This window comes from Ischnura elegans, chromosome 7 (assembly GCF_921293095.1).
Source record: "Ischnura elegans chromosome 7, ioIscEleg1.1, whole genome shotgun sequence".
NCBI classification, from domain to species: domain Eukaryota; kingdom Metazoa; phylum Arthropoda; class Insecta; order Odonata; family Coenagrionidae; genus Ischnura; species Ischnura elegans.
Window position 1 is genome coordinate 112636957 of NC_060252.1, and position 19045 is coordinate 112656001.

Below are 19045 nucleotides of genomic sequence, written 5' to 3' on the forward strand. Positions count from 1 at the left end.
TGTTATTGTTCCGGGGCACATTTTCCCGAAATAATTCACATTTACGCCCTACAGGCCAAGATCAACGGATTTTTCAAAATATTGATGTCTCTTATGAAATATAAAATAGAGCTCGATGAGCATTATTTACATTTATTGCACTTTTGCACTTGTTTTATACGCTTTAAGCCGTATTAGGGAGTCGTGCTAAACGTCATTGACATGAACCATGTCTGGAAAGCTCGCGGGACGAAATTTAATAGCAGTATTACTAACGACGAGGAACATAAGCAATTTTTGCCGCAGATCGTTTCCCAATTTTGGAAAATGATAAAGTTAAGATTGATTGCCATACGTGCCGACATGATTTGATCTACGAAACGAGTTCAAAATCTGAATTTGAGAGAGAGTCACTGAAGCATGTGAACATTGCGCGCGACCGTGGGTTAGGAGGAGAGGGAGGAGAGGGGAACGGCCTCAGCCGTCTGTTGCGCCGCGTCGCGCGAGCCGCATCGCTTAGCGCCACTCTTGGCGCCAGGCTGCGCGGGCCTAAGGCAAAGCCTAAATGGAGGAAGATACGTAAAAACCGATGAAATTTTAGCCCAGTAGATCGTGACTTACCCTGATGACTTTAATTTTGACAGTTTTCGCGAAATCGTATAACAAATTAAGGGTGTTGGTATTTAGGCGCCTCTCGCTAACTAATTATTTAAAAATTCTCGAATTTTTTTTCCTATCCTTGTATACCCGAGGGTCATCGAAATCCGGTTGAAGATTTTGAAATTTTAAAAAAATGTTTTTTTTTGGAACAGCCTAAGACATGGTGCTTAAGTTCGGAAGTAGCTATAGGACACGAAAACACTTGGGGTACCACGGGAGTAATGAGTCCTCATAACTTCAAATGTAATTTATTGAGCAGTTGAAGGAAACAATTGGTTCGCCCTCGATCGCATCACTTTCCAACCAAGTCTTGCGCAATATCGGATTAATTCTCGCCGTTGAGTTAAAGGTGACGAGATTTCATTCCTCAATTCACGTACCCGCAAGACAATTGATTTTACCGATACGATGGACGTCATTACCGCACTTTCACTCCCAATAAATTCGAGGAAGTGCCCCGATAGATTGGGTGGCCAGTTACCTCGGCAATCTCCGAGTAGCGTGAGGTATTTTGAGTTGATCAATTTGGAAGATTGAAAGACGAATTTCTTGGATTCGGAATACGTTCGCTTGCGATGAAAAATCCTCTCTTTCTACCATTTTCCGATTCGATTTCTGGGACTAGCCTTTGTCTGTATTTTTACACAAAATCTAATGGAGAGTTATCTTTTTGAAGGCAAATCGAAATCTGAATACTTTTCGTCAAATCGTTATTGCTCATCGTAGAATCTCGACCAAAAGACGTAACCATAAATACTCTACACTATTACACTTAGTAATATTCATCTACATCTACAAATTACCCTGCGAGCCACCTCTAGGGTGTTTGGCAGGGGGTGATCAATCACCAGCATGCAGCATGCATTTGGACTCCCACATGCACACCACACCGTCCAAGAAACGTCCCGTATAATAACAAACTATACTACTATATGCTGTTAGAAATAGAATATAGAATAGAAATTCAGAAATATGCAGTAAGTTTTACATAGGTTAGTAGGCTACACTACAAGTCATGCAATCTATTTACGCGATCTATTGCTGCCGTTATAATCTCTTATTGATCGTGGAAAAAATGACATTCGGAATCTGTCTGTTCTGCAATCTATCTCTCTTATTTTATTTATATGATCTGATCTGCCGTAGTACGTTGGCGTAATATTAACTCTATGGGCGTGACTAACGCTCCACCATCAGAAGTTCCAATGAGATATACCTATTTATCTCTAAGTTTCCGAATTAGTAAATTAAAAAATGTACTCTATCTGGTAAAATCTTCCAGAGGAACCTCACGCCGTGACGGCTGTTTCTCGAGGATCTACATTATCTCTTGGAAGTCGAGAAAGGAAGGGTTCGGGAGAGGGTCGCGCTCGAGCTATAAATGCCCCTGGCTTGGGTCTCGTTTTGGGTTGGGTGCAAGAGGGCCCCCTCAATTACCTTGAGCCATAAAGTCTCCTTGTAGCTTTATAATGCCTCGTTCACATTACGATTGTCCGAGCGATCGTCCTAACGATAGTTGGCCCAACTAGCAGTGTGAATACATGTGCTGACAATAGTTCACGTAGTTCCGAACGTTGCCACTTTACGATGGTTAGGCGCTGGAAGACCGGAAACGGAAGCGACAAGAGAAAGACGAAAAGCTCGTGAAGCGCTATTTTTTTCATGGATTTGTCCTAGGAAGGAAGAATATGGGCGGAAGAAAAATTATTCGGTAAATACACGTTGAACACGGTGATATCTTGTCCCTGCATACCTCAATAGCTTTGCTAACCGTCAATTTCCCGTTCACTTTAGATTTCAGCACTAGAGGGCAGCACAGGTTTTAACCATCGTCGTGTGAATGCACGATAGTTCCAACGATTGCTGGAACAATCGTAATCTGAACGAGGCATAACTTCTTTTTTGTATAGAACAATCATTCAAAAGGTGATTTTTCACATTAAATATTGTGCGAAAAAATCGCACAGAAAAACTCATTCGCCATGACCAGGAGTCAAACCCGGATCCCCCTATTTCCAGTCGAGTACTTTGGCCAGTTAATCTACCGAGGCGCCATTCTTCCCTGTGGAAATTTGAGGACTGCGGTGACTCCGTAAAGATATCACCGATGCTAGTCCCGGTGTTCTTAAACAATAAATATTGTATCGCTAAAACTAAATGCGAAATCTGAACAAAGGGAACGCGTTATTAAGCGCCCTATCCTAAAGTTGCTCCTAATCTAATCCGTATAAAAGCAATGAAACGCTCTTTGCTCCCGTGCAGCAGTTTTTTTTTACGAGTCAAACCTCTTTCCTCAACTTTTTTTTATTCAGTTCTCGGATTGAATCTTACTTCGCCGAAATAACATGCGTTTGTCTACTGTTTGAGGTCTGGCCTGCGACAAGTGCTCAGTTAATTCTGAATTTTAAAAAAATCATTAGAGCTAAATTTTTTCACAAAAACATCAATTTACTCAGACAGCGATACACGCGCCATTTTAGTCATGTACCTTTGTAAACTGTATGGTTGGAATGAGTTTTGAACTAACCGTAATAGTTTTGGGAAACGTTCACGTGAGAACCTGAACAGATTTCCATCCTTACTCGCCTAATATATTCGAAACGCTACACTTTTTATCGTAGCAACTCATCATGAATCTGACCGCCCTGGGCCGTGGTGTACTCAGTTCAGCTATCAGTCCTATTTCATGAAGGTGCCACGTACAGAAACCATACCCCAAGTGATGCCTAGATTACTAGTGTCAAGTAACTTCTATCTGTCACTTTCCATCGCATTCTTCGAGAATTCTGCATGCAAATCGCAGTTTGCGGTTGGCTTTCCCGTGCACTTCCCGCGAGTACGTGTTCTCCCCACAAGAGATCCTGAGTAATAGTGAAAGGCATTTTACAAACTCGACATTCGATAGTTGAATACAATTAGCGGTGTAGCTTCTGGTTGAAGAGATATTGTTGATTTTCTTAGGTTTATTAAGACGACAGGATGTTCAAGTTGATCAATTTTAATAAAACTTAATCAGAAACAAGATGGAGAACGTCCTTCTTAAAGGAAGACATCAATCAACAACTTCAACACTAAGAAAAAATAAACACAACGGAATAACAAAAATAAATAAACAAAATACAAACGATTACGTTGCACTTAAATTAAGAGAAATATCTCCGTACAACAGATATTCTCTTCTTTCTTTAAGACATATTCTACCTCCCACACACTGCTTCAAGCATTAATGTTTGTGAGGTCCTTTTCTAATGCCAATATGTTGCAGTGGTAATTAATTTTTGCTTGTGCACGCAAACTTTTCTTATTGTGGTTACGGGGGTCTTTGTGGTGAGAATATATAACATTATGGGTTGGTCTTACTTATTTTTTTGGATTTTTTGTTTCGTAATTATGGCTACACCACACGCAGTGCAGTGCTTCCGATCAGCCAAAAACAATGCCATCTGCTGACGCCAATCGTAACACAGTCAGTCGAAAACCCATAAATTTCTGTTGACGTAATTCTTTTCCATGTGCTTTCTCGAATGGGACCTTTATCTTGTATTTCCAACTGTGAAAAAAATCCATGAGGATTGTCCTCCCTTCTAAGGCGACTTCATCAACCATTTCCAACCATCGCCGTCTTTGTGAAATAATGGACTCAATGGACCAGGTGGAATTTTACAGTCATAATGATAGGATAATGCTAAAAATTTTGTAATTTTCCACACTTAAATCAAACTTACAACGATCTGAGTTTCAGCGGATAATCGTCATTCATAATGTGGCTAGCACCAGCGCCGAAAGTGCCGAAATATATACACAGTTCCCTCATCGCAACCGTAACGTGTGTATTATATACGGTAACGTGTGTATATATGTACGGTTGTTATACACACGTTACGGTTAGTAATGAGGGAAGCACTTATGTCCCAATCTTTTCAAACCTACGTCGGCGTAAGTTAGATTAAAGTGCGGAAAATTGTTGCAATTGATGAAAATAATGATAAAATTAATTACACATTGATACATCAACGTTTTCAAATTCGCAGTCCATTTTCAACTATTTATTGTTATTTGCCATGGTAGCAGTGAAGTTATCGAGCCCCTAGTGGCCAACCCATAAATTACGCTTGAGTAAATGTATAGTACAATAAATATTGCAAAACTTTGTGCGTTCTTATATCACCATATCTTGATACTTGGCCTTGCTATGCCCCTTTCTTAACCCCGTGCATATATCGCCGTTACTCTCCCGCATGATAAGTGTGTAACTCCGGCTGTTAGAAAACAGGAAGAGCGGTGCAAATGACCCATTGTGGTTCGAACAAATTAGCGAGGAAGTTGCTCAGCGGAACTTGCAAGGAGCGGACGACGAGAAAGCTGCGCATGCGCAGAGCGAGCCAACGCAGGGACATCCTCCGTCAAACGAGCAGTCGATGCGTTACACACGAAGACAAATATGCAATCACGATTCAAAGTACGGGGAAATCCCGGCAAAGCGACAGCCTTGGTTCTTGGCCCGAAGCAATGTCATGAGCGGAAAACTGCATAGACGGGAACTTCGCCACGGCAGAGCCCTCTTCATTTCACTCTCAACACTACTGCGTCACCACAGTTTGGGGTGTTCTTTCGGTGAGGGTATTTCAACTCATGACTTAACTTAGTTTTTTGATTTGTTGCCTCATGATTCATGCTTAAACGCACGCGACACGGGGTCTAATAGCAGCCAAAACAATGCCATCTGCTGATCTGGTGCAAGTATAGATAATTTCAACAAAGTTCACTGTACTTAAAGTCGTGATTGCATGCATGTAAGCAAATTAAGTATCCATAAAATATTTTCTTATCATGATATCTATTTTATTTTCGTTGTGCAGTAATTTTGATAATTTTGCATTAATAAACACTTGCGCAAAAGCTTCCCTTGATGATTATGGCAATCTAGAGGACTTTGAGCCCAAATCGTGCGCAAGGACATAATGTGAAAGGTTCTAACAACCTCCCCCGGCGGTTCCTGAAGCAGACGATGTTTGCATGTATACGTGAATGCACATCAGTTACCATGGATACTGTTTATTTTCTTTTAGCGATAGAATGAATAACTTTATAGAGTCGATAGTACACCTGATTTTCACAAAATATCGACACTCTGAACCATTCAGAGAATGTACTTCTGATGGAGGTAATTACGGTGAGGAGACACTTAAACATGTTTTGGAAATCTCGGCCACCTCAGCCTTAATTAGGACACGACGAAAGCATTACCAATGCTCTCTGATAATGTAAATTAAATATTTATCAAAGCCAACAGCAGGGAAATGGCATTTAATATAATTTTATCTACTTACAAGCAGCTTCATAGAGTGAGATAAGGCAGTTAAAATGGCAGGCAGACACTTCATAGGCTAGAATATTGTTTGATTACCTTTTTTATGTTTACTGGATCAGTTGATCATTGTGTGAATGAACAGGGGCCTGAAAAACCTGAGGACAAATAATCAAGGGTCGAGACAACTCAGCTTCGACTAAAAAATGCGAGCTAAAACAGGAGGAAAAATTTTTATTCGACAACTTCATTCACAATAAACATTCCGTCTCCCATGGCCTTTGGTCATGTAGTTTTTTCACATTCTTCATTCATTGCTTTAACATGTATTTCAGCCCTAAAACAAAAGAATTTGTGCTAAAATATGCTCACATGTATGACCTTGGGCGTTTGGGTCGTCACAATGGGTTGTTGCAATATGGTAAGGAACAGGGAAGGTTTTCCTTTCCCTGAGGGGTTGTGCTCGAATCGCTCGCACTTAAAGCAGCGAGCATATGAAATCCGACGTTGAAATAATTAATCCTTGAAATTAATAAAATGCAAATTAAAGAAGCCGCGCGATTCGTCAAAAACGGCTTCGGGCGTACAGAAAGCGTTACGCGTATTTTAAACGAATTAATTTGGGAACCGCTAGAGACTCGTCTTAGATTGAGAGTTATAGATTGCTTGAACAGATATCTTAGAGAGAAACACGTAGAACATCATAGAAGATTCCCTCAATGTTTATAGGTCCGACAGAGGCGATTAAAGAAGAGAAATATTTTGCCAAACGAAGAGAAATCGGAACTAGGTTTTCTCACACACAATAAATGACTTCAATAAATACTAGGCGGAACTTAGTACGCGCATTACCTTTTTATTTTTTAACAGTTGTTGTCCTTACATCCCCTGCCACACGTCTATTTAGGAGGATTGCGGGGTGGTTTTAGATACGAAACATAATAATTAAACAAAAGGTCTAAGATTGAAATTTAAGCCAGAGAATTTTGGTTGGTGCATAACATTTGTTTTATAAGGTTTTTAGACGGTTACGGTCATTTTCACCTTTCTGTATTTTAGATAAATACAACTTATGCATGTTACGGAAATATAACTTCCTTATTTAACCTTAGAAAACCCTTTTTATGAATCAGAAAGTTTTTTTAATAAATAGGTGAGAGAAAAATTAGATCACGAAATTGTAACTCTGAGTAGCTGATGATCGCATGAACCTAAATTAATAGTCATTTTTAGTTCGAAAACGCACCAATTCTATATTACAGGAGCGTTAAGCCAAACGGTCCGATTGGCCTCGAGTTTGTCATGTCTTCGGATGCTCTGGGTCGGAATTCTGTACACGGATACCGACGATCGTCGGTTGCACCGACAGAAATGCGATTCATAAAACGCCTCTACCGACAATCGTCAGTGCAACCGACAACTTCGTAACGTAATGCTTTTGTCGGTACGAAAGTGGCACCCGAGAGTTATCGTTAGGACCAGCCAGCTTACCGACACCGACAATCGTCGGTACGGTGTACAGAATTCCGCCCTCACGACAACTCATGACTTCAAATGCTTTGCTTGCATTGTTCTTTACCTTTGTCCATATTGACCGGCATCAGGGTAAACTCGCGGTCAATGGAAGCGCTTTGCTTAACGCTTCTGTATTTTGAAAATGGTGCGTTTTCGACCGAAACATCATTGGTAATTTTGATTCCTATTGGCATCAGCTATCCCCGGTTAAAATTTCGTGACGGAATTTTTCTCCTCCCTATATAATGAGGGCACATGCATAGTTTTACAAATTTATTTTAGATCAAATTATGCGGGTGACGTCTCCCATTCTGCGTGCACTGATTGAAGCGATTACTGACGCTTGTCATATCTCTCACCAACATTAGGCTGCGGAAGCATTTAAGTACTTCTTTTTTTTTTAAATGCGCGCCAACCAGTCGGTTGATGTCGTAGCAGAGCTCTCTTGGTTTCGTTCGAGAGGCATGACCACGGTCCCTGGACTCACTATCAAGTTTTGTTCGCACAAAGTTCAGTCATTGTAATGTTGGTTCAATTACATCGATTCCGAAAGGCGCGCTGGGTTGCGGTCGGCGAACATCCGCTGAAAAATGGTAGGTTCGAAGATTTTCGCGGCGTTGATTAGATGATCTCTGCATTCTATTCGGGTTTTCACCTTCGACCTGAAGACGCTGACTGCAATGTCGGCGAAACTGTTGTGGCCAAAACACAACGGACGCGGTGAAAACCCGAAGAGAATGCAGAGATCATCCGCTCAAAAAATTAGTTATAAACGGCAAACGCACGTTCCTCACCGTTCCAACGCATGAAGGTGTGCACTTTTATGGAAAAATGACAAAAAAAATCTTTACACGATGTTAATATACATATATTGAAAGAAATCGTCATTCAATGAACATTTTAGGGATTCAAACGAAACTGATAACAGTGTCTATGTCTTGCGTTGTCGTCTTAAACCTGTATTATGTCTGCTGAGATATTTAGCATTCCTTATGCAGTTCCCTATTTATCACATTCATTCTCTCAAACCAGAGAATTTTCAAACGGGAAGTAAATTCAAATATTTGGCAAAAAGAAACAGATATCAATGATGATATTTGAGTGGGTTGGAAGCCGAGGGGTACAAGTGATTTCTCTTTTCCATACAGAGTTAGGAACAGAAATTAGGTATAGAAAACAAACGAGATCAAATAGATACTTAGTAGTGCATTTGATTTTCCTCTCGATGTCAGCACAGAGCAGAAACTCACTCGTTTCCCTTGGCAACCAGGTTTTTATGTATTTATTCTAACAATTAACTTTACCTAGCTCTGTTGAGAAAAAAATCACTTGTACACCTTAGCTTCCAACCTACTCATATATTATTTAACTTGGAGGTATTTCCAGCAGTTAAAGGTTTGTCTAAAAAAATTGGTGAATTTGGGAAGCAAAGAATCAATCTCACGTAATTCCTAAATTTTGCAGTTTTTTCGTGCTTTCTGATCCTTTCTTGGTGAACTACATCAGTGAAGATTTCTCAGGTTGCACACCGGGTGAGGTTTTCCATCTCTCTCTCCAACGTTTCGACGATTTCGACGACGGAAATTGTGAACGGTGCATGGAGTCTTGGATCCCTGAAGACGATGAGACTGTTGCTCCTCAAAACGTTGGAAGGAGAGATGAACAACCTCAGCCCTAGAGAAGAAACCCTAGAGATCTTTACCGTTATCTTTAATTTTTTTGTTACACCAACAAATTTGAAACGTAAGTGGGCAAAAGTAGAATCACTCAATTCAGTGGGGTAGCCAGGAATATCGCTCGTGGGGAGGGGTCCCATACTGGGGGGGGGGGGGAGATATTTTACAACCACAGCACTAAGGCGCGGCATCGGAAAAAATTCATTTTTCAAAGGAACCTCTAGTAAAATAATGATTTTTCAATATTTTGTGTTCTTATATGAAGGATAGTAATTGTGTTTTTATATTTCGGGGGAAAGGTCCGGACCCCCCGGTCCGCCCCCTCGCTACGTCATTGACTCAATCGTGATAGAAGCAATTGCGGTTTTCCAATCGTAAAGAGTCTGATCTTATCATTTTCTGTGTTATCGTTCATACTCCAGCACCAACCAAATCGATTGCAACAACCTAAATTCCGTCTTTCTCTCAAAGATATCTCCTACTCTCCCAAAGATCACCTATTCACAGACTTCTTTCCTTGTTCAATGCGATTTCGTCCACCCACCCTTTCTTGGACTTCTCAGCATCCTTACGATTCAGCGGTGTCAGACGAGATGTTGCGGAACATGTTACGAGAATAAATTAAGAAAAGATTTTTCAGTGTCCACTTAGAATTTTAATGGGCCTTAAACGCGTTTTGACGCTCTCCGACGTATCAGGTACACTGATTTTAAACCAAGATTAAAACCAGCGTGATGACGATACAAACCTGATGATGACGCAGTAGCGGTATGGTATGGTATTTGGAGGAGGCGACCGACAGCTGAGGTCATTTACGCCAGGAGGGAAGGGTATGGAATGAAGGGTAGAGAGAAACCCGGCGTCGGCGTTAGCCTGCTCTTAACGAAAGGCGCCAAGGGGACCACGGCTTAACGTCCCATCCGACGGACGGAGTGTTGCGCTTGAAATGTCCTCCACACAACATTCAATTAGGGATCGTGCAGTCTCTGAAAATTCTCTGCCGCAGCCGGGATTTGAACGCGGGCCCAGCGGGTGGGAAGCCAACACTCTCGCCACCACACCAACCCGATCCCCCGCAGTAGCGGTGTAACGCGTTGTACTCAATTAAAAGTCTAAGTGGGCATTGCAAAATCTTTTCTTTATACTCCTTCGGAACGTTTAAGAGGCAGCTTTGAGAAGCCTTCTTCTCCTGAAAATCTTAATTTTTCATTCTTTTCATAGCCTTTCTAATTTTATATTTCATACAGCTGCAAATGTTTTAAATTTTATGTTTTTTTAATGCTGCAAAGTTTTATATTCAATGTAACGACCGCATCGGCTTTTTCTGAATAATTAAATAAATTAATAACTCGGCCGCTTATTTGACCTACATCTCGGACAATCCCAAATGGATAGTGAAGACAGCGATGCAGACAAATGATAAATCGTTCTGCCCGAGGGTAAAACCGGCTCGTTCACTTCACAGGCCCAAAAGGTTTTGATCCCGCGAAAAAAAAATTGCGCAAAAGCGTAGTTACGCAGTCACGCGCATGGGTTCAAGAGGTAAGCGTAGATAATCAGCGTGAAACAGTGTAATGGCTATGAAACCCGATGGTGGTGTAACTGACAGGCCGTTGGCTGGTTGAGCACACGCCTTACCGTCTTAATGCGGTGATACGGTTCTATAGTTTTTCACACTAGGGTGCGTATCGCTTTAGCGTATCTCCCGGCTGTGCTGCCATCTACATAATGTGTCGTAAATTCTTCGGAACTGGGTGCAATGTTGGCCCTATCTGATGACTGAATCTGTGACATACTCTTTTTTTCATGGCGAATTTCATCTTTTATGTACTCACTGTACATAACTTTGCACTCTTGCGCGTGACTGAGCACTAATTCACTTGTTTCATGCACTGCTTTGAAATACGTGCGAAGCGGAATAGCGCCAAAATTAAGGTTTTCTTCGACTGTGGCTTTGTTAGCGCGACCTTCGTCTGCTGTGGTACAGTATGTATGTACTTGAACCGCGACAACTTCTTAGGTGAAACCTAGTCTGACAATGAGATTCGCCTTGTGAGAAAGTGGCTTGGGAGTGTAACTGATAGCTTGTGAAATATAAATTCGAATCCCACCTGCGTCAATTATTTTTTCGTGGCGAATTTCATCCGGTGTGTATAAAACTTCGCACCAGTGCACGTTGCTGCGTTCAAAGTTTTTTTTAATTCGTGCGGATTTTTTTTATAACGAAGGCCGGACATTTTCGTGGTTATTGGAAAGTATGGCATTGTTTAGAAGACACACAGGGTATGACATTTGGAGGAGGCCATCGACAGATGAGACCATTTGCACTCATGCTGGGTAAAGAAAGGTAAGGAGAAATTCGGCGTCGGCATCAGCCAGCTCTTACAGATAGATAGTAGTGCTGAGCAAGGAGCAGAGATTTTCGGAGCGTTTGATTGAAGCTGTGCTTGACCTTGCTTTACGTAACGGAGGACACATTGTCCACGACCACTACTGTCCGTAAATAAGAGATTTAAAATGCATTGCAGTGAATCGAATTACAGGAGACAGAGTAGTTAAATAGGGAGAGGACAGAGCTCGCTAAAAGCAGTTATCACACGATGCGCATTTTGCCATGTTCTCAATAAGTTGTTTGTGGTTGCTACGGAGTCAAAAAGCATGCAAAAGGTGAATTCTGGCGTGTTTTTGTGTCGCACTGCAAGAATTATTAATATTCGGTGATATAAATAGCTCTTCGGGGAAATGCACCAGGAGGAAAAAGAATGGAAAAGAAGAGATTTAGCTTCGTTCTCTCCCATTAACTGCAAAATAAAACTCCGGGATGAAAGCAGCCTTTTCAGCTTCCCGAAAAATCGAATAAGGTAAGTTTCCTCGCAAATACTGGCTAATCTCACATTTAATATTGGAAGTAAAAAAATAAATATGGAGAGGTATCACAAAGTAAAGCCTGAAGTTATCAGTCACTCTTAATAATTTGATCGGAGGAATTCATGTTTCTTCCTTGTCTGTTTTTGGTTGTGCCTGGACGTTATAAGGTCGAATGCGTTACAATTTACTTTTAGTTGAAATTCAGGTGTAACTAATGGGTGATTTTTGCTCCGCATATCAAAGGCGTGGATATGTACACATGCATAAAGGGATTCGTTTCCGGTAATTGAAGGTGTTATCTCACTCAATAATTGCTAACCTTGAGTGTGACTGAGGTGACCGCTAATTACGGTTAGCTGAGTGAAAATATTTTCCAATTCAACTTTACCGAGCAGTTCCCAATTGAAAAATTACCCCGTTAATCCCCCAAGAAGCCATGTTATTTCGAGCTAGGCAATGACACAAAGTATATTTACTTACTCCTTGGCAACTACGTTTGAGTTATCTCTTATTTCGCTTACATTTAGCTTATTTTCAAGATGGGACCCAGGTGCAATTCCCATTACGAGATTGAAATGGTGTACGCTACGCTACGCTGATTTTTCGCGGCTTTTATTTAGTCTCAAGTTCCCAGCTGTTATGGCTGTCTACTGACAGTTTCATGGCAATTAGTAGTTTCAGGCGTTTAATTTCTCTTTGTGATCATGGCATATCTACGGCTTGCTTAAGTGAGGGAGGAGATATGGGAGGGGATAAGGGCAGTTTTGGGGACTTGGTGTTTTGCGTTTTCGGAAGGGGTATAGTCCCAAAGGGTTTTCAAAAGTTCTTTCTGCCTTGCTACGAATGATTTTTCAAACCGGGGAAGGTATGATCGAAATGGTGTATTCTCATAATGTCTTCGTTAGATAGTCTTTCTCTGTGGTCGACCCATGAGTTGAATGTTATTTCAGTAGCATTCTTCGGTTAATCTCCGTGAATGTGGCGAATGGCGACTCCCTTCGAGGCTCCAAACGCAGAGTTATTACAAGACGGTGGCGGAGCAACCGTGTCCGATGGCGTCGAATGAATTATCGCCGTTCGAGAAAGGGTTCTGCGCTTCCTTCCGCTTCGCCCTTCCCGCTCGGGCCGAAAACGATGCTTTCCAAAGATTGCGACATTGTGGCGGGTGAGGGGGGTCCATCGCAACAGGAAACGGCGCCTCTTCCGCAGGGCTAAGCTAACGGACACGAGCCCCCACAAACACTCACGTCTCTACGAAAGTGATTTTTCAAGAGTGAAATAGGGAGAGCGCGTGAGCCCAGGGCGACTGAATTAATGGCTGCTATTGAGCCACTCACAAAACGTACGCGCGGGGGAGGGAGGGGAGTGATACAACAATGACTCTTTCGTTCCCAGGCGACAGAAGAGTTAGAAAGTAGCAATTAAGTTGACCAGTGCTCGCTTGCGGCTGATCCATCCGCGGAGATAACTGAATTTGGGAACGAAATGGTGAGCCCGTTGTTAGGGCCTAGTTTCCGAGGCAACAAGAGATCTTGGGTGATTAGCGGTGGGGCGGCTTGCATCAATTAAGCAGCGGTTGTGTTCTCGGAGGAGGTGGAACTGTTTAATGAGAGGGTTTTTGACGAAAGCGAAACTTGGGGAACAGGCAGGATTACTGCGACAAAATTATCCCGCAAAATTAATTGCTGTAAAACCTCTTAACTGAGGCACATCGCAAATTCATGGATAGGAAGCAAGGAAAAAACTAAAGCTGCTTTATCTCAGCAGAGATCGGTACAGTCAACCATTGTGTACTTAAAATGTAATAATAAAGGCATAAAAGATAAGCATGAAAAATATAAAAATGTCACACTAAAAACCAAAAAACCCAAATTTATGACCGGCAAGCTTATAAATCCACCTCAGAAATAAATTATAAGGAATTGTTTGAAAAAAAAATTTCGAAAAGTTGCCGCGAGCAATTCTCGTAAAATTTCTGTGATTGCCGCAGCCTTTTCCCTCCGCCAGATACGAGCGTCATCAATAGATGACGGCAAAAAAATTCTTAAATAATCGAAACATGTTTAGCATAACGACTTTTTTCGTTTGTTTTTTATATGTAACACTTCAAAGTCTAAATGACGAAAAAAAATTGGATCACGGTGAAGTTAAAATTTTTGCCTTCACGCTGAAAGTGTTTTATAATTATAATCATAAAAATTGCCGCAGTAGTACAACTCTAAAGGCCGATTTACACGGTACACGGAATTGCGCAATCTGGCGTACGTGCGAAGGCGCAATCAAAATTGCGTCGTGTAAAGCGGTGAATTGCTAGAACACATGCGAGAATGCGTGGATGTGAGACGGCAAAATAGCCCCGGTTCTAATTTCGTCCATGCATTCGCGCAATTCCACGCCATTTTAGAAATTAATGCAGCTCTAACCAGCGCGATTCCGTGCCCCGTGTAAAACGGACTCGTGTCCTGCACCCTTTTTTCTTCCAATTCCTTAACGTCCCTCACGTTCTGCTTTCTGTTGTCTTTCTACGATATATCTTCCCCAATTACCGATAATTACTTATCTCTAGATCTTCCTCTGGGAAATTTTCCTTAAAACATTCGGGAAGAATGAATTAATTTTTAATGACCTTTCTGCTACTCAATTAACAAGAAGGATTAATATATATCATACACATTATTTCCGAAAAACAAGACCCGAAAATTTCTCTTTTTAATTGACAAAACCTTTTAATTAAAATATTCTCCGCACAATTTTCGAGCTTTCGGATATAAATTACATTGGATTTGCATTTTAATCCTTCTCTCGTTTTTGAAATGATGATATAAATTTTAAATTCAAGTGAAGGCTTTCCTTTAAGCTCATCACGGCGCCATTCTATTGAAATTCCACGGCTTCCCATTACCATTTCATTCAAATTAAATTTAATACTCAAAAAGAATTTCTTCTTACCACTGCTGCCTTTATATCGTAGCCAATTTTGGCAAATACTGAAGATGGTTTTTTTCGATGATGCTTCTTTTAATAATTTAAATTTTCAATTTTTTTTGCATAGAAAATAAACAATATTGGATTTAATTAATTCTATGTTGACATCAGCATGAATAAAAAATACTTCCCGAGGAAAGTTTTGGCCTGGTGACACTTTTCGTGGCTCTAAGCGAATTGCCAAAGTTGACACATTTTTGTGATGTGAATTCAGTTCTAATTTTATTTTAATTTAAAAAAATATTAATTGTATTTTAAACTTCCTATTCAACATTAAGAATTGTTACTTCTATTCATGAAAATTTATGAGAAAACACTCCAAAATGAACAAAATTTCAACGTTCCATACTTATCATTCTCCAAATCATAGAACATTTGAAAAATGTTTTCCTAGTTCGCCAGATGGCCATTCTTGTTTTTTTTCGTGGCTGTAAAAGGTCTTCTTTTTGAGTATTGTATTAAATCGGAATAAAATCGAAATAAGGGGATGTGGAATCTCTAACAAATAACTCGTATTTTAAATTTGTAATTTTGCAGTGCATTTCAAGAACTAAAAAGAAGGTTGACGATGAAAATCCAATTGAGAATTTCAGAAAGATAAAATATTGCGCGGAGAATATTTTAATTAATTGGTGGTGCTAATTAAAAACGGAAACTTAATGCAAAAAATATCAAAATTAAAAGTGGCCAATTTCAAAATCATTCATTTATGTCTGCAAAATGTATAGTATTTCCTTGAGAAATATGCGCACTTTTGGAAGAGGCGTGCATGAGTTGGAATGGAATGGCCCCGGAGAAATATGATTCTAACCAGTCGCAATAAATAGAGGCGTTCCAGTCGCTAGGATACCGGTAAAAATACGTATTAGCACGCAAGAGATACACTATGAGTTGAATGTAGTCGTTTATTGCTCAAAACCAAGCTCAGTTAATTAATATTAATCTTAATTTCATTGCTAACAATTAAAAAGACGGAGATAAACATTTATGAGTGCAATGTAGCCCCTTCAAAACATACGTATTAGCCATTACAACGTATTTGTAAATATGGTCTAGTGGTCAAGGTAATGCAATAACATTCTCAATTTCCATGTTCGCTTCCCACCAGCGGTAAGATTTTTCATAATTTATTCTACTTTTCTTTTTCAGTAACCTGCTATTCACTATCATATTCATGATTTCCACTGATAATTTTAATTCTGTGCGAGGAATGTTTTTGTACACATCCGACGTCTGATGTTTTCCATTTTGTCACACGGAGGCTTCCTTTGAATTGTTGCATTTTCGTGTCGCAACACAACGCATTATTAAGATACACAGGTATTTTGTTTCCTTTTATGTTTCAAAATGATATTGTCAACTCCTTCTTACCATTTATGCCTAGCTTTCGAATCGGATTCCGTTCTCATTAGAACTTTAAAACCCTGCCGAGTAGGAAAACAACATAATTCGAAAAGCTATATTCTTAGATGATTAAAATTGATATAATTCTCTTGATGGAAAAAGCAAAGTTAACCAACAAGACGCTTCTCTGGAGCCCCTTGTTAGATGAGTGACAGCTCGCTGAGTGAAAAGATCCCGTCCGTCCGACTGACCGTCCCCAACTCTGGAGGAAGAACCCATTCCCTTCCACCCTGGCTCCCTCCATCTGGTTTTCAACGGTTCTTTTCCAACGAGTCGAAAACTAGGCTTGAATTGTTAGAGTCCACAAGCCCGTAATTCAATATGAAAGGAACCAAGTGCATGAGTATGTTAAAAATGCGCCTTGTTGCGACGGGGAATAGTGATGTAAACTCTATGGTCGGCTCTCTTTGTCGAATTTGGATGGAATGACCCGTATATATATATTTTCTCTGAGGTTGCACCTAGTTGCGTCGACCTAAGCCATGGTGAACAAGGCTCTAGTCGTCCTGGATGCAATGTCCTCCCTAACGAAACACGGACAATAATCGAGCGAACTTATTTGCCGTCGGCTTCACTCAATATACTCCGCTGTCTTCAAGCCTTTGCGCCATGGATAGAGGACGCCTTGGCCTTGCAAATATTTGCGCCACCCGCGTCACTCGAAGAACATGGCGAGGAGCGCAAACCAAGGTCCAGCGCTCATTGACAGTTGGCCAATTGAAGTGACCATGGGCTCAACAAAGGTCTTCCAGGAGAAGTTCTCGCTGTCGGCCTTTGCTATTTCACAGTGATAATATAATGCTAACAAAATTGACCAAATGACATTAGAATATCAGAGGCCATCTCGAAAACAACAGGGCGCTTAAAATGTCTGAAAAAAATATTTTTTCAATAACTTGGGAGGATGACGCTTTTCATAGTAGGTACATAGTAATTGATTTTTTGCCAGAATTTAATTATCATATTTTTAATACATGTTACATGTAATTAGCTCCTTCAATAATCTCTTAATAACGAATCTCCGAGATACACATGCTCGTGTCCACTGACAAAGAGTTTTAACACGTGATTTTGCACACGCTTTGATTCTCATTGAAAATATATTTCGTAATAATGTCACATTTAATGGCAAGCTGCCGTATGCAGTAGGTTTGCTTGAAAGCTGTAGCACCTAGAAAATAGTAATGATGGGAAAAAAGGAGAAGAATGAGTGGGAATTTGTTCTCTTCTGGATATAAAGTCATATTTTAAGAGGACTCTTGCGAGACCTGGTTTAAGCATTATTGGTGACTCGTTCGATGCGCATGCATTAATCTTGAAATTTTGAGGGTATGTAGCGTAGACTCTGGTCAAATGGATTGGAGGTCAAGTGAACCCTCTTGATCTCCTTATGCTCCTTTGTGGTGGTGAGGCATGGGCGATGACAGCAGTGGAGAAATAAAGTTGGAAGCTTTCGAAATGTAATGTTATAGAAAATCGGGTGAATTTGAAAATTTTACTTCAGTGAAATTTTACTTAGTCAGATGGTCTGAGGGTGAAGATAAAAGAAGGTGAAATACAGAATGTGAGAACCTACAGCTTCTTAGGAACTTTGTTAACTGAAGACTGGAAAAGTATAGGAGAAATAAAAAGAAGGATGAAAATGGCGAAAGAAGTTTTCAAGAAGAAGAAAAGAGCCTTGTGTAACAATTAAAATTGAGGAAGAGATTGGTGAAATGCTATGCGTGGAGTGTGTTTATGTATGGATGTGAGACTTGGACGATGGGGAAGAGAGACAGGGACAGGATTGGGGCGTTTGAGATGTGGGTTTGGAGGAAGATGGAGGGAATACGGTGGACGGATCGAGTTAGGAATGAGCGAGTGTTAAATAGGATAGATGAGAAAAGAACGTTGATGGACAAAGTAAATCAAAGGAAGGGTAAGTGGCTGGGACATTTGATGAGAGGGAATGGAATTTTGAAAGTATCTTTGGAGGGAACGGTGGAAGGGGTCAGAAGGAGGGGAAGGAGAAGGCTGAAGTTTATCGACAACGTAAAAATTGGAAGATATGGGACTTCAAGGAGATGGCCGGAGACAGGTAGGAATGGAGGCAGCATTGGCGCGGGGGACCTGTCGACGGGAAGAACACCACGAGATGATGACTTCAGTGAAAAGTGTTCAAGTGAAAAGTCAAGACGATAAATATTAGCATTTGCTGCGATTTGCCGCTGAGACACAACAAAGACATACCTTGATTGGAAGAAAATTCTATTAACTATGAAAAACACAATGGCAAGATATAGGTGTGGTCAGATGACGAAGAGAATAGGCGGTAACCGAACAGAAACTGGGAAACCATGAACTTTAGGAGATGAAGGAGTTCTGCTAGTTGAGTGGCCGAGTGATCAGCAATTAACCCATCATAACCCAATATTGCTTCTAAGTAACATAAAAAATGCATCAATTTTCAGTTCCATTCAGGAAATATTAAAAATATGTGTTATATTTAGCTATAAATATATGAATATAAAATGGTGAAATATGTAGCTGCCACTATAGTTTTGTTTTAGTAGAAAATTTTTACATTTTTAAGAAGAGAAGTCTTGAAATTTAATTTCTCCCGGAAGCAGCTCTGGGTTAGTAAGGGTTAATTAAAGAAGACAGAAGGAAT

The 19045-nt window shown here is 40.5% G+C and overlaps 1 protein-coding gene across 4 annotated transcripts in view; it reads left to right on the plus strand.

Moving 5' to 3' along the window:
• The window catches only part of LOC124162590, a 153306-nt gene that overhangs the window by 23977 nt on the left and 110284 nt on the right, over positions 1–19045 (plus strand). For 2 of the 4 annotated variants that reach the window (XM_046539170.1, XM_046539171.1), the window contains exon 1: positions 11799–11999. The exons of the other annotated variants lie outside the window; for them this stretch is intronic. In XM_046539170.1, the coding sequence (XP_046395126.1) occupies positions 11881–11999 (119 nt within the window). In that variant the 5' untranslated portion in view covers positions 11799–11880. Of the gene's footprint in view, positions 1–11798; positions 12000–19045 lie in introns of those variants that run through there. 4 annotated transcript variants of the gene reach the window in all.